This window comes from Mya arenaria, chromosome 6 (assembly GCF_026914265.1).
Source record: "Mya arenaria isolate MELC-2E11 chromosome 6, ASM2691426v1".
In the NCBI taxonomy this organism is placed as follows: domain Eukaryota; kingdom Metazoa; phylum Mollusca; class Bivalvia; order Myida; family Myidae; genus Mya; species Mya arenaria.
In genome coordinates this window covers 55,011,871-55,028,550 of record NC_069127.1, presented here as the reverse complement: position 1 = coordinate 55,028,550, position 16,680 = coordinate 55,011,871, and the positions used below count along the sequence as shown (strand labels likewise).

Sequence of the window (16,680 nt, the reverse complement as noted above, 5' to 3'; positions counted from 1 at the left end):
TCGTACCAAGCACGACCACATGTACGAGTGGTGGCTCTCAGTCTGAGGGCCAGGCTCGAAAACCAGCACCGCTAGTTCCCGTTGAAACTCGTCCAAGATTTGTAAGCTTGGATGATTATGCCATAACACATAATTTCGGGGTTTAAATGGCAGATTTTTACATCCCTTTCCGTGGAAATATTACTTGTATAAATGTTTTCAGTGGTGCATAGAAAACCTTCATGTTATAAAATCATATTTTGGGAGCTTTTTTCTGGAGCATTAAATGTACAGATTTGAGGCTTTTGTTCTATTTTCGCGATCAAGTAATATTTGTATGCCTTCCGGTTTTGTATTCTTTGGACTATTTATATCATAATAAACTAAATAAAAGTTCTATAAATAAATGTATTATCATAATAACAATGCCTTCCTGTAGCCTGTATGCCCATTACAATTCAAGGTGCGAAAATATGGCCATGGATGAAAGCAAATGTAAAACTTAATGTTGCACATCGGTTATATAATGCACCAGTCAATTGTAACCACGGTCCCCAGGTCCGGGGGTATACCAACAGTTGCATTCTAAAGGAATGCGGACTGTATGTCCCCTGAACAGTTTACGCACATCACTAACACGGAACACTGATTTGCAGTCTGCTGTCACCATTTACCCCACCTGCCAATTTTTAAAATAATGCGAATACATGGAACTGAACAATGTTAGAATTAACCTCAGTTCCGAATTACATTTCATAGTGTTTTAGTACCTCTTGTTAGTTTTTAAAGGTTCTAAGTAGCTCTAAGTATATCATTGTACTTTCTAGTGGTTTTTAGCAGGACATGGCGCCTTCTTAGTTTTAAGTGCTGTACTGTCAATTCATGTCTCCCCTGCTTATTTCCATTTCACTTATTATAATGTTTAAACGTATGTTTACTCTCATTCAAATTATGATCAAAATATATTTACACCTAAACCTATTCAGCAGCATTTGATGTCTTGCATCAAAATTCGTCTTGTTTTTAAGAAGAATTCAGTATTGCTTATACTGTCCAATGGCGTTATCTTGACCGCTGTCGACAGGCTCTTCCGTTAGTTTTAACGTATATGAATTAAGTTAATATTCTTTATATAATAGAAACAAAGTTGTATACAGATTAATAAAATCAAACGAATATACATCAGTCACTGTTGGGTAGCGGTTAAAGACAACACTGACAGGATGACCTGGACACCGGTGGCTCGAGTCCGATCTTTGGGAAAATTTGTTCTAGTATAATACTTTTCTTTATATAACCGTTGATTATGACTTTATCAATCTTAAGGAAAATAATCACAATTCAACTTTACTGTATATAAGTTGTATATAAATCAAACTTAACAACACTTTCGACCTGTGTCATTGTAAAAAAAATATATAATCCACATATAATACATAACCTCATACTTGACCTGCTTCCTAGCATCTACACTTCTAACATTCAAAACCAATTTCGCTATGATACGGTAAAATCAATCGACCTAATATTAAAGTATATTTTGGCTTAAAAATGTCGTATATACAAACCTTTTATCGTGCAGGTCGGAGAGGCTCCACTCCATGACGTGTCCGCTTGGCACGTGCGTGATGTAACGCCATTCAACGTGTACCCTTCGTTGCACGAGAACTGTGCCACCGCCTCGAATAGTATGCCTGCTGTGAGATCTACTGTGCCGAATGTTGGGGAAATGAGAGTACCGCAGCCTGGTCGTAAAGAACAAATTTAGAGCCCAAACAACTGATATTTGCAGGGGTAGCATATGAATCGTACACATTAGAATGTCGTCTGAAATGCATATAATTATTTATAGTCGGCGCACAAAGTTTTGCGGTCCTATTCGCATAATAGCTTAACTTATCTGGAACTATTTCATCTTGTAGTGTCTTAACAATTATATGGTATTCGCTTAGTAAACACACTCATGTGTAAAAAAATCCATTCCGGGAGCGTGAATATCATTTTTAGTAAACTTAAAGCCGTAACATTAACCTTTATATAAAAAGATTAATTCGAGTACAAATGCGATGAGCAGTTTGCATTCATTGTTTTAATGAATTTCAAGTGACACTCTTATTTAAAATCAAAACATGCATATGTTTAACGCACATAATTTTGAGTGAGAAACCCTTAACTTCTAACTAAATATATTAATTATGAAAATATTAATTCTTGATTTCAAGATTGTAACTAAAATGACTGGTGGGTCCTAAAATATTTACATCAACCTTAGATCAACTATTGTCACAAAAGGTGGAAATACCGAATTTTCTGCACCTTTACTTCAAATTAAATACGGTAAATAAGAACCTTTGTGTTTGATATTAAGTCATCCTTTTCGGTAAATTAAAACATTCTTTATTGAGGTCCATCTTGTTTGAGAGTAAGAGTGCATATTTTAAGATTAAATCGAAAATAAGAAACTTACTGATTCTATCACATGTCGGCTCCAGGTTCGACCATGTCTGATCTGCTCTGCACGTGCGTTGGTTGACGCCATTTATGTCGAAACCAGCGTTGCACGTGTAGATGGCCACCGAATCATACGTTGTTCCGCCGCTGATGCCAATTGAACCGTTGTCTGGTACGCCAGGGTCACCGCAATCTTAAATTAAAGTTTGGTGAATAATATATGTCATTTGTGTTACGCAATACCTGAAAACGGTAACAATTCAAACACGAAAAAATGAGGCTGACGAAAACAAAAGTAACACTCGTATTCAAAATCAAAACATAAAAATGTATAACAAACATACGTTTTCTGTAATAAAAATCAACTCCTTACTAAATATGGCTTTTAAGAAATATATTAATTACTGATATCACGATTGTAACCTTGTATTTAAAAGTTTAAAATGCACAAATTTTAAATGACTGGTTGGTTTTAAAATATTTACAGTGACCAACTATCGTTTCATTAGGTAGAAATACCGTGTAAATACGGTATTTTCATGAAAACCAATGGTTGCGATATTTATACATCCGTTTCGGATTATATTAATAATTGTGGTACAATTGTGCCGGACAAAAGCAAGGTATTTGTCTTCCATACGACATAATGTACCAGTCAATTGTAACCAAGGCCCCCCAGGTCCGAGGAATAGCGGGTCCAGCCAACCCTGGCTAAAATCCCTTACCTGCGGGGATGAACTGATGGTAAAATCCCCGCCAAATCCCCCGCACCCAAGGGACGTTAGGTACGTTAGGAAGACAAAACCACCGCAATAACCCGGCACTGCGAGTAAAAACACGGCCCATTTCCCCGGCTATCCCCGGTATACCCCCGGACCTGGGGGGCAGTGGTTACAATTGACTGGTGCATAATTGACGTCTGGTTTAACTTAATATTGTGCTAACCAGTCATATGTCTAGATATGCTAACAATCAAAGGAACCTTTAATTTCGCAGGTAGGTTCCACGTCACTCCAAACCCCGGTATCGAGGCAATCCAGAGTTGTGGCCCTTACCGCCTGGTAGCCCGTGTTGCACGAGAAGAGGGTTCTCGCACCGTAGTTGGTTCCCGATGGGGCGTCCATCATACCGTGTTCTGGTGCCATCAAAGCTCCACAGTCTGCAGTACGATTAGTTAATATTACATAATGAGATGTTTGATGAAACTAATCACCTTATCAAACTTCGGTAATAAAACGACGGCGGGGCTCCGTAAGCGGCATAGACTGCGCTATTTTTCATTTTAAATGATGAAGAAATAGGAAAGTTATCTTTGTTTAAAGTCTTCATTCGAAGAAAAATACTTCCGACGTAGCATTTATGACGCAATTTATCACTTATCACACTAGTGTGAAGCTAGTACAGAAGAGTTGCACTTAAGGTACATTAATCGTACAACCACAGATGATTGTATTTTTATCGTGACCACTTTAAGTGTTTTTTTCTCTTTTCATAATTTTAAACACTTTTTTTCCAAAAAATGGATTGATGGGTTTTAAGCGGATGTCAAATTACACTTCATTCTCATTGGACTATATTATTTCTTGCCTAAGTGTGAACTCTCTGAACAACTTACCCTTAATAGCACATGTAGGCCGTGAAGCGCTCCAGGTGGCGGCCGCTGTACAAGTGACAGATGTGGCACCCTGCAGTTCGTATCCGCTGTCGCACTCGTACTGGCCGATACTCGTGTAAACTGTGCCGCTCTGTGTAACAGCACCGTTCGCAGGGGCCGTCAAAGGACCACAGTCTGAAAACATGACTTTACACATAATGGTATCCGAGCTTTTGTCTGATATGTCTTTCTTTTTTCACATTACATTGTACTTAATAGAATGAATGAGACAATGGACGGGTTGTTCAGAACTTTGTTAAAGTTAACAACGTTATAACGTCATCGTTGTGAACATTCACACGTGAAATACGTGATGATGTGCTGATAAATTTAATTGAAACATGTATAGTTGAAACAGTAAACTTACATCATTTTAGGAAAACTGCAGATCACAAAGGTATACATAAAACCATCAGAGCAGTTAAAGCTGCACTCTCACAGATATACCATTTTTACCACTTTTTATTTTTTGTCTTGGAAAGAGCAAATTTTTGCGTAAATATCTGCAACCAATGATATAAGATTGCTGACAAAAGATCAGAACGCAGATTTTCACATTTCCGGTCGAAAATTAATGTTTCACGGCTTAACCCGTTTCAAACGGTTTAAGAAAAATGGATAAAACATCAACTGTTGAACTTAAATATAAAAATCTGTGTTCTAATTTTTGTCAGCAGTCTTAAATAACTGGTTTCCATGGATTTTCGCAAAAATTTGCTTGCTCCAAGCCAAAAAATAAGAAAGCTGTCAAAACGCTCAATCTGTGAGAGTGCAGCTTTAAGAATGCACATTTATCAAGGATGACATAAACAACGTCGTTAACTTTAACACATCTATGAACAATCGGCTAATAAGAAGTAGTCGTATGTGTTTTAAGTTTTAAACTGTTTTCCATGTTTCCATACAACGCTCTTGCATTGAAAAGTAATTGTATGGTTTAACGTTTAAGGATACAAGTCCTGTATTGTTGTACAATACATCAGTCAAAATCGACGTTTGGTCATGGTTAGTGTCGTTTTCTATAAATACATTTCGTAAACATCAATCCCAGAACGAGGCTGCAAGTACCACGTTGGCGCATATCGTCATTTTACCGGGAAAAAACGAATTTCCCCGATCTTATTTTGCATTGTTTACAAAAGTGAACGCAGAGGAACTGATATAGTTCGCTTTTTTGTTTAAAATATATCGATTTTCTTGGGATATATTCTGAAAATGGGGAAATTCAGAGGCTAATTTGTGGAACAATAAGTGTCCGTCGCGTGTACCGAATACGACAAAGAAGGGTAACAGGGCCCTGGCTATTACGTTAGTGAATATTGTTTACTACAATTCTTAAAGGATCATTTTGGTATTCGAATATTCGATCGAAAGAATTACCGAATATTCGAATATCACTTTTGCCATTCGTTTGCATCCCTAGTTTTAACCGTGTACTTTAAGTTCATACGGTATCACTGTATGCGGTCATCACAAATGGCATGACTGTTATGACGTTTACCATTGATGACGCAGATGGGACTAGATGAACTCCACGTGCCGGTAGACATGCACGTGCGAGCGGTGGCGCCATTTATGGAGAACCCCACATCGCACGCGAACTCGGCACTGCCCTGGTACTCAAAATTCGGTAAAAACACTACCGTACCGTTCAAAGGTGCATCGATCGTAGGACAGGCTGAAATAGAGTGAATATTTCAAGCAAATTATTTTACACAGTGCAATTTAGTGCTTTTCACACCTTAGGTATATTTCAATACAAAAATGATGCTAAATAAATCACCAACATATCACTGATTTTCAACAACGTTTACTTAAAAAATATATAATTAGAATACGACCTATAAATTCAGTCAATGAAATCAATCAATGATAGGCAAGCATTAGTAGTAGGCTTATGAGGTTCAACTTTCACGGTTGCCTAACGGTCCACATACTGCCACACGTTGGATAAATACTCCCTTCGCCAGAGTTTGCGTTGACAATGTGTTAGCCAAAGAGGTTGTATTCGAAATCAGTTTGATGACATAAATTAAAATCTTATGATTAAGCTTTTAATTTTAATTATTTTATTTTTTTTGGTCACCAGAATGATATCGTACCAAAATGGCGTTAATTGTCCGATTCCGATGAATGTTCCGATGAATAAATGAATCATTTAAACATGTTAACAGGTTGTCGACATGAAATATAACGTTACGCGGTTAGTAGGTGATCCGATATGGAATAGACGCGGCGCACCCGATATGGCTTTCTTGCCCCGTATATGCCATATCGGCTCACCTACTAACCCCGTAACTTATAATATGATCACATTATTATATCCACAATCTTACAAACAATGTTGCATGTTGGTGGGACTCCGCCCCAGTTTCCGTCCGCAAGACACTCCATAGAAAAAACGCCTGACCTGGCGTATCCAGTGTCGCAAGAGAAATAAACACTCGCTTGGTAAAACGTCCCTTCATCATAATTTACGGCTCCGTTTTCTATAGGAGTGAGTGTCCCACAATCTGTAAGGAAAAGCCAAGAAGGCAGTGTTTGTAGGCTCGAATACCATATCACAGACAATGTCATTTATCTTCAAGCATCATTTGTTAAACATGTATCGCACTTAGACCCCTGTCACACCTAGCCGCGTTGCCAATGCAATTGTACGGCGTTGTTAAATTTCTCAAAGCGCCGTGAGATCGTAGGAAAAAATATATTTTTCATGAAGATGGCTATGTTACGTTGTTTTATTGGCGCCCTTGGCGTTTCCGAGGAGCTCCATGGCGTTCTAAATCGTTCATACGGAGTTCTAGTTGACGATTGTCTGCGCTCTCGTTTCGCTATCACGGCGCTGCGTAATGTATAACAATAGTGTGTGTGTGTGTGTGTGGGGGGGGGGGGTATTTCAGAAACAAGTGCTCTACCCCTACTGGAGACCAGTGTTTACGCGGTGTTATTTCTGAAAATTTAGGACAAAGGTGTTTGTTTACTTGAGTTTATCAAGGACGGTCCGTGCCAATTAGCTCCAGTCACGAATTAAATTGCATTTAAATGACATGAGATAGAAGTGACTGTGATTCCCAGTCAAATCCAGATGGTAGAACACTTGACGAAACAGAGCGATGTACCAGTCAATTGTAACCACGTCCCCAACGTATGTGGGTGTTCCGGGGAAAGCGGGGGAAATGGGCCGTGCTTTTTACTTTCAGGTGGCCCCGATTGAATGCGGTGGTTTTCTTTTCTCGCCGAAAATTGCAGGGAAAGGGCCGTGGCTTTGTGCCGGGAAATATCCGTTCTTTAAACTGGATTTTTCCGCTTTTTAGCCAAGCTTTTCCCGGAGTTTAACGAGATATTGCCAGATATTTAAAAATGATGGCGCCTAATCACGCCTAATCACGATTCTCTCCCATTTGACATTATGATAGGCCTAGGATGTCCCTGGGGTGCGGTGCATTTGGCGGGGATTTTACCAGCAGTGTGTTCTAGCAGGGCGGGGATTTTACCTGGAATTTGCTGGACCGAAAAGCAAAGTCCTCGCTATTCCCCGGGCGTGGTTACATTTGACTGGTGCACGAGATACAAGAGATCTGTGAACGCTATCATAGCTCATTACGAAAGACGTCTTAGTTCTTTAACAGTGTAAAGCACCGATATACTTTTATGGGTTTAACCAGTACTGAGAACACCATTTTCTCGAGCCCCAGTACAACCCTTTTAATGCCGATTGCTAGGCAACGGAGGTACTGGTATCATATTTTAACGTCTTTCAGTTTGACGCGGCCGGGTTTAAACCCTCGACCATCCGTGCCCGAAACGAGCGGTACCACTGAAGTATTGGACGCTTCTGAAGGTCAATAGGAACTTACGGCTATTTATATATCAAAAGTTTATTTCTTTGAGCTACAGTTAAATTGTCAACAACAGATGTCAATAGGTACATGTATATGGTATGTTTTACATTAAGGTTAAACGTAATTAAGTTATGAACTATCAATGCAATATTTATTTTTTGTCCGGGGTCGTCCGGTTACCGCAGTGGTTAGTGGACTCGCTTCTCACCTAGGCGACCCGGGTTCGATTCCCTGCCTGGGGGCATGTGAGTTTGGTTTGTGGTCACCAAGTTGGAAGAGTAGGTTTCCTCCAGGTACTCAGATTTTCCGTCAACACAAGACCACACTCTCGCGCAACATCGTACCAACGAGAGCGATTAATATAAGTTGCAATAGCTTGTCTCACAATCGTTGTAAAATTAAATAAAGTTAAATTAGTATTTATTTTCTAAGCTAAAAAAAATGTATTTTCGTGAGGTCCATATCCTGTGCTGTAAGACGCAAGCGCAGTATAACTTCGAAGTTAATTGCTATACATTTATCAGCCTTGACACATGCAGACGTTATTACCGTAAAGTAAACCATGATACTGTTGGCTGCCTCTTGTTGACTACTCCGTTACATAATAAAAATGTTATCGTGAAAAAACGTACGTTGATGTACCTTGACTACGACCTAAATATCTAAAACTGTTGTGAATCTATTACAGATTCTAGAAACAGACTATACTTTATATCCGTATCTTCATGCACACTGAGTATTCTTGTTTAGTCTGTTGGTTTATATTGCTTAGCGTAGTACATAATAAATAGTTGGAGCAAATTTGTGTTTCTTATATATTAGATCTCTTTAGTGAACATTGAACACACGTAAAACGAAACAGAATTCATTGTCAATGATGGATTTGTAACCAAAAATTTCGAATTCGCATGTTTATTTCTTGAAATGTAGAATGAGCGCATGCAGTGTTAATAATATCTTACAATCTTCCTTCCCACCTCCTTTGGTGGCATATTACTGCCGTAAGATAACATGTTAACGATCGTAAAGTGTATTGTGTTAACCACTTAAATTTCGCGATATTTATCTAGCTGCCTAGTTAATTTTCGCTAATTGTTTTCGGTAAGATAAATATCAGACTGAAAACTGGCTTGAAAGTGCCTAGAACTGCCACCTGTTACCCGTTTCTAGCTGTACAACAAAAACAGGTTAACTAGTTATGGTTTGCGAATTCCACTCAATAAGGAACATATTAACTAGTTAACTAGTTAAGATTCGTGTTACAAGTTACCTATTTATGCATTTTTGGCTTTTAGCAGTAACTGGTTATCTAGTATTATTTGCGATTTCCACTTAGTTACTTACTAACTGGTTAACTAGTTAAGGTTCGTATAACCTCCTTTTCGCGATGGTAGTACGCTTAGTTATTTAGAACAAATCAAGCTGTTTACCTTTTTTCGAACAGACAGTAGTATCAGTTTTCATATATCCGGGCACACATGCGCAACCTCCAGATGCACATTCGGAATTCGGAATGTTTGCGCATACTTCCGGTCTTGTAATACAGTCGTCCCCGAGTAGACCTTAAGGAAAACAAATTTATTCTGTTTAAATTTTCAAATGATATCAATATGAGAGTTATTTAAAAAAAAAATGGTGGCTTGGAGTTTAAGCGACTTTGTAACGCAGCATATTCGCTTTATATATACATATATAAATGAAAGACAGGCCCAAATTTCTCGAAACTTCTTAAATATCTTATAACAGGATTAAGCTAAGCTAATCATTTTGTCTTTTCTATATCTCTTATAGAGTTTTAAAAAGGAATTATCTTTATGATAATCACGATAAACCATTTTGTTTTTCTCAGAACTCAATTTAAGTTTGTATTTTGGCTAATTGAAATAAGCTACTTAAGCTTTTTAAGCTTACGAAGTTTCGAGAAATTGGGGCCTGAGTCGTAAAGCGGGTAGCACATAATGTCTCCCTCTTATGGCGTTATTTCGTTTAAAAGACCCCTGGTAAATATACATTGAGGTTTGGGTTTCTTATGGCGTTTAATTTACCTCCAACTTTGTTTCGGACATGTAAATCGTTCGTTCTCTAACGATATACGTCATTTAATGTGAATAAATGACATTTTTCAATTCCATCCCTTGTCTGTCAATTACTCGAAACAAATGAACTCAACTCTTACTTTTAAGAGAGTACTCATAAATATACATTTTATAAAAAATAGGCAGTAAACAAAGATACAAATACAAAGTACCTGTTCTGCACGTGATACCCGTGTGTCCGTCCGTACACGAGCACGAGAAGCCGTTCACGAGATCAGTGCACGTGCCCCCATTATCACACGGGCTGGAGGCACACTCGTCTATATCTAAAAGGCGAGATATACACTAGATTGTTCTTTCTAAAAGAAGCAACTTACCTGGGTTTTCAATTTGATTCAAACATTAATCAGCACTAGCAGATGCAGTGGAGGGGCGCGACTGGAGCTCCCTCAATCACCCTTTAATCATCCAAGTTATCCTTTTATGTCAGTTTTGGAGAGAAAAAGAATAAAATTCGCTCAAAATTCACCCCCATTTCGGACTATACAATGTTAAAAAAGGGGGTACCCCTCCCCCCTGCAAACATTTTAAACCAATTAAATTTCAGTCTGCGAGAGGTGCACATGTCACGCCCTCTCTAACCTTAATTCCTGGATCTGCTTCTGATAGGTAAAACATGTGTACTAAGTGGATCATTGCGCGTTTGACCGTCCACATTACAAATTGGGTGTGGTATGACAAAAAAAACGTTTCAAAATTTCATTGTTTATCTAGTTTTTGGTTACAGTCCTTTACAAGGACAATAGGGAGTTTGGAAGTTTACCAAAGAATATTTTATCAGACCATTGTTATTTTGTTTGCATTAATACGGAAAGTCCTTCGACAATAAGAATATGCTTTAGTGTTACAATCTTCAAACCTATCAAGTATTGGACTCTTGAAAGGTCTTTAATATTGATGAAATAGTAACCAAACATGCGAATATATTTCTTATAATACAAATAATCAACAAAATAGCAATATTATGTATATTAAATCTTAAGGATCCTTGAAAAACCTTTAATATTAATAAAATAGTAACCTATTACCTTCTAGTTACAAACATACGAATGCATTTCGTACAATACAAATAATCCACAAAATAGCAATATTATGTATATTAAGTCTTAAGGATTCTTTCTAGTTACAAACATGCAAATACATTTCTTATAATACAAATAATCCACAACATAGCCAGATTATCAATATTGAATAAAATAAAACACAAGTTGTCACCAGAAACCATTCATATTTTTGCAGCACATTTTCGTTGGAATGCAAATGATTTTTGAACTAAACAAATGTAAAAAAAACTTCTCTTTAAGCCAGTTGTTCTCTCAAGCCAAAAAACTTCTCTTTAAGCCAAGTGTTCTCTCAAGCCAAAAACTTCTCTTTAAGCCAGTTGTTCTCTCAAGCCAAAAACTACTCTTTAAGCCAATTTTTCTCTCAAGCCAAAAACTTTTCTTTAAGCCAGTTGTTCTCTCAAGCCAAGAACTTCTCTTTAAGCCAGTTGTTCTCTCAAGCCAAAAACTTCTCTTTAAGCCAATAGTTCCCTCAAGCCAAAAACCTCTCTTTAAGCCAATTGTTCTCTCAAGCCAAAAACTTCTCTTTAAGCCAGTTGGTATCTCAAGCCAGCTTAACATGTATTCTTATCAGATTGAAAGTCATTGCCTGTAATATCATAATGTCGAACCTTAAACACCTTTCTCACATATGCAAGGGCAGTAATGTCAGGTGCGCCCGTGTTTCCTGGTTCACTGTTTGCAGGGTGAAAAACGTCCTCGATTCGGCGAGTATTAACACTGATTTCTATATGTTTAAACGATATTTCTTTTAGAAACGACATTGTGTACCAATGAAAGGCAATTGCTTGTTTACGATGACGCTTGTTTTAGATGAAAATTTTGTCTGTATCAAAATATCTCGTGAAAACAGTGCACGTTCTAACTAGGCTTACCGATTCACTCATTGCACCTTATTCTTTAAAACTACGATTTAATACAGTTCTCTTTCGTGCAAACCTCATCCGATACTTTGTGTTGGTCAATTACATATATTGTTATTGTTTGTCGAGTGCAGATTGCCATTTATTGGAATAAATCGGCACATTTAAGAAAATGCTTACTGGTTCATTTTGTTCATTTTTTGAACACAGGTTCACCCTAAATCTGGTACATCTATGGTACACTCAAATAATGATAGAAAGGCGTCGATTGCTTTTCCTAATCCATGTATGTGCACCATGTATATGTAGGGTGCTTATAATCAGTAGTTCATGGTAAACATGTTATGCATTGTACCTGTTTCACAGAATGTCCCGGTGTATCCCGTCTGACACACACAATCATAGCCGTTGATGAGGTCCTGACACAAGCCACTATTCAAACACTGGTTGGAGGCACATTCGTCGATATCTTAAACGAAAACGTTATTTTCATTCGGAACTCCTTGGTCATTTTTATCGAAAACAACCGCGGATGTTTGCCAGTACATCAGTTGAAGAAGTTTGTATTTTTTTAATTATATCATTAATTAAATTTAGTGTTTTAGCTGGTATTTATTGATCTAAGTTTAAATTGATAGCCAGTGAAGTGTATTATTGCAAACATGATTAAGACTCCAAACAGTTAAGTCATTAAGTTTAACTGCTAAATTAAAAACATACCAATTTCTGAGTATGTAAACTGTCCAAATACAGCCGAGGTTGTTTTCTATAAAAATGGCCGAGGAGTTCCGAATGCATCATTTCCAGAGTGTGGAATCACGTGACTTAAAGTGTTTCTCACATGTATCACCACGGGTCACAGCCGATGTAAACAATCCAGCTAGTGACGTTAATTTCTAAATAACTTTTTTTGACAGAAAATATATATAAAAATAGTTCTAAGCCTATACAAGACTATGCTTTTTCTGCTTCTACACGTGTGAAATATTTTAGATTTGCTTGTATTTTAACGATGCAATCCTTTAATAATATTTCAACATGAGTTTTGTAGAACGATTTCTTTATAGGCCAATTATTGTGTTGATATCTTTTTTGTCAAAAATTATATAGAAATAAACGTCACTTTTTTATTGTACATCGGCTGTCAGGCCCAAAAAAAAACTGCTATCTGATCTTTTGTCAGCAATCTTACATCACTTGTTTCCACACATATACCCCAAATATGGCTAATTCCAAGACATGATAAAGAATTTGTGAGAGTGTACCTCAAAGGAAACACCAGAAGATGACTTGATTCTGAAAACTGTCACATTGACCCTTTCAAATACTAACCGTGTAACGAGTATATATTTTACCGTATACCCATTAAGAGTTCTCATTTTCAAGACAACCACACTCTTTTCACCATTAATCATAATAATTAATATATGGATTAAGAGCTTGCAAAAATGCCCTTTGTTTATCAATATTCCCATGTTGAGGTACAATGCAAGCTTATCTTGTTTGACTATTAGTGACATTTTTAATTCGGTCGAAATATGAAACGTCCGCCATTTAAGGCACGCTATTAACTGTATTGATTTTGTCACCGAGACTTATGGCATATATGTACACCTTGAAAACGGAACATCTCTTTGCCAATCGAACTGTTTCATTGCTGTAGGTGGTAATATACAGGCTAAAACTAAAACTCACCAGTTTGGCAGTTGGGTCCGTTATACCCGGGCACACATTGACACGCATATCCGTTCACTTGATCGACGCACGTGGCTCCGTGCTCACACAGATTTGTAGCACAATCATCTATATCTAGTGGGATAATAGGTATACATGATTATCATTATAGTTTTGTTAAATCACCTAACCTAAGTAAATGCCATTTCAGAGGATACCGCTTATTGACAAATTGAACCATTGAATTTTTAATTTAAATCTAACAAATTTCGACCAATAAGATATTAACATTAGCATTTAAAGTGAGAGTTTGTGTTTGTTTTGCTGAACATAGTGCTTTGACGTGAATTAACTTACCCGTGCTACAGTCTTTGTCTTCATATCCGGCGACGCATGCGCAGTAGTAGTCATCCACGAGGTCAGAACACGTCCCACCGTTCTGGCAGGGTGGGGGTAAGCAGTTATTAATATCTGAAACACGATCGATAAAATGTAATAAGAAGGACTATTTGCAAGTATACTACTCAAAATTTGATAGGGATCATGTTTTTTTTAATATAAAGTACATACGTATTTCAAGAAAACGATATATCAACACTAAATGTTATCAAATGGTATTGTTTCAGGTTTCAAATGTCATAAGATATCAGTACCAAACCAATTCCGTTCAAGCGTAACGGACTCCTAAACATGATAGGGGTCAAAAGCAGGCGTATATCAGGTTGTCAACCAATTTGGAAAGTCAACAGAATACCTTTGAACTTTTCTTAAACCAATGTTAGTAGCGTGTGTGATGTCTACGAGTGTCAATAACAGCTTGACATCGCCTCCGCATGTTGCTGATAAGCCTCCGGAGCTGTTGCTGAGGGAGTCTGGCCCATTCCTCCTGGAGCGCTGTTTTGAGCTGATGAACAGTTGTTGGCTGGACCGGACGAACAGAAACAGCTTTCTGAAGCATGTTCCAGGCATGCTCGATCGGGTTCATGTCGGGGGAACGAGCTGGCCAGTCCTTTCTCTCGATGGTAGCATTTTTCAGAAATTGGTTTGTGATGTTTGCTCTGTGTGGGCGCGCATTATCATCCATGAGAATGAAATCAGGACCGATTGCACCTGCATACGGTCGAACATAAACGTCCAGGATCTCGTTACTATAACGAACAGCCGTCGACGTACCGTTTTTAATTACGTGTAAGACTGTTTTCCCGTGCATGCTGATTCCGGCCCATACCATGACTGAGCCCTTGCCATAACGGTCATGTTCGGCGACACAAACAAGAGCAAAACGTTCATTACGTCCCCTCCACACTCTGAAACGTCGATCTGTAAAGTCAATACAAAACTTTGACTCGTCTGTAAAAAGCACTGTGGTCTATTCGTTTAACGTCCATCCAACGTGTTGACGTGCCCAGTCCAAACGCTCCTGGATGTGGTATCGGGTCAATGGGATGCGAATTGCCGGTCGTCGTGCCATCAAGCCAGCACTATGCAAACGATTTCTGATGGTTTGCGTTGAAACTCTTACGTTTGTGGCGTTCTGGAGGTCATTACGTAACGAAGTGGCGTTACGAAAGCGGTTACGTCTGGCTAAAACTGTAATGTAACGATCCTGAATGTCAGATGTAGCCTTTGCACGACCACCAACATGTCGATGTTGAGCATTTCCATTCGTTTGATAACGATTCCACATCATGCAAACTACACTTTGTGACACATTCAGGTGTTCTGCCACAGTCCTCTGAGACAACCCTGCCTCCAGCATTCCAATGCCAACATGCATTTCATCAGGAGTTAAACGTCTTCTGTTTGGCATTTTGAACACAATGTGGTAGATGATCCGAGCAAAAATCGAATACACGAAGCGAAAAACAAGAAATGACCACATGTTTAAGTTGTTACATGTATGCCAAAAAGCCTTATTTCGTGGGTATGCAGTTTTCCGTGCCGCCCGTGCACGCGCTGGTAGCAATACAATCAAAACCATCGAACATTCTAGAGGCCTACGAAGGGATAAAACTAATGCTTTGAAATTAAATAAGCATGCTTATTTGGTTAAGTTTTTACAAATAACTAATCAAGTGATCCTTATCAAATTTTGAGTAGTATATGTTTAAGTGTATTACTTACATAGTTTGTCTAAGGGAAACCTAATGAGAGATTTAAAATACCTAATAATGTAAACATCGTAACTATTTTTGTAGACAACCTCTTGTTTTTGGTCTTCATTGTTGTTTTTATTCAGTCTAAGATACACACATGTTTATAAAATTAATCTATCGTAGCTTACTATTGTCACACTTTTTCCCATCGTACCCAGCTTCGCAATCGCACTTGTAATCATTGACGAGGTCTGTACACGTGCCATGATCACAGGGGTTCGGCGAGCAGTTGTCTATGTCTGAAATATAAATTACTTTATATCTACAGCTGAATTCTGTGATACAATAAACCTTTTCTCCATATACATCCTGCCTGTTACGCATCATCTAAATGAGGTTCCAACAAGAAAACAAAGACTAGTTGTGCACGGTATCATGCCAAAAACGTCAATAGGTCGCCATTTATTTTTGGCAGTTTGCTCTGGTAAAGCCCCTGATACAGATTGACGTGAACTAAATGACCTTGTCCGTACACGGTATCCGGTTTTAACAGGTATTAGAGCTTTAATCGTACGTGTCTACAACAAATATCACTTATTTTCCTTTCCAATTACGCATTCCCTGAATACACTTCAACCGGGAGATTTAATCCCTGGCCCCAAAGTCTTTTATTACAGGATCAAGGTAAGATCACTTTTTTTTGTTTTTCTTTATATTTATTTCTTTAAGATTTTTTAGACTTTTAATAGGAAAACTCTTAATGATAACTACAAAAATATTTTTTTTCATTAATCAAAATCAAACAAAGTATGTATTATTGAAATAAGTTTTTAAAGCCTGTTAGGCTTAAAAAGTTTCAAAAAATTAGGGCCGGAAGCAGAAGAGGTATATTTCCAATGCAATGCTTCAATTTAGGCTTTTTTGGGTGAAGCCAATGTTTCTTGTATGATTATGTGTTTTTAAA

General features: G+C 37.9%; 1 protein-coding gene across 1 annotated transcript in view; it reads right to left on the bottom strand.

Annotated features, from left to right (window-relative positions):
- Positions 1 to 16,680, bottom strand: part of LOC128237908 (neurogenic locus notch homolog protein 1-like) — a 41,659-nt gene that overhangs the window by 13,620 nt on the left and 11,359 nt on the right. Inside the window, exons 10-21 of the mRNA XM_052953485.1 lie at positions 15,905 to 16,015; positions 13,978 to 14,091; positions 13,642 to 13,755; positions 12,302 to 12,415; positions 10,175 to 10,288; positions 9,357 to 9,488; positions 6,421 to 6,597; positions 5,586 to 5,762; positions 4,046 to 4,219; positions 3,413 to 3,589; positions 2,447 to 2,623; positions 1,548 to 1,724 (exon numbers count right to left, since the gene is read on the bottom strand). Of these exons, the coding sequence (XP_052809445.1) occupies positions 1,548 to 1,724; positions 2,447 to 2,623; positions 3,413 to 3,589; positions 4,046 to 4,219; positions 5,586 to 5,762; positions 6,421 to 6,597; positions 9,357 to 9,488; positions 10,175 to 10,288; positions 12,302 to 12,415; positions 13,642 to 13,755; positions 13,978 to 14,091; positions 15,905 to 16,015 (1,758 nt within the window). The remainder of the gene's footprint in view (positions 1 to 1,547; positions 1,725 to 2,446; positions 2,624 to 3,412; positions 3,590 to 4,045; positions 4,220 to 5,585; positions 5,763 to 6,420; positions 6,598 to 9,356; positions 9,489 to 10,174; positions 10,289 to 12,301; positions 12,416 to 13,641; positions 13,756 to 13,977; positions 14,092 to 15,904; positions 16,016 to 16,680) is intronic.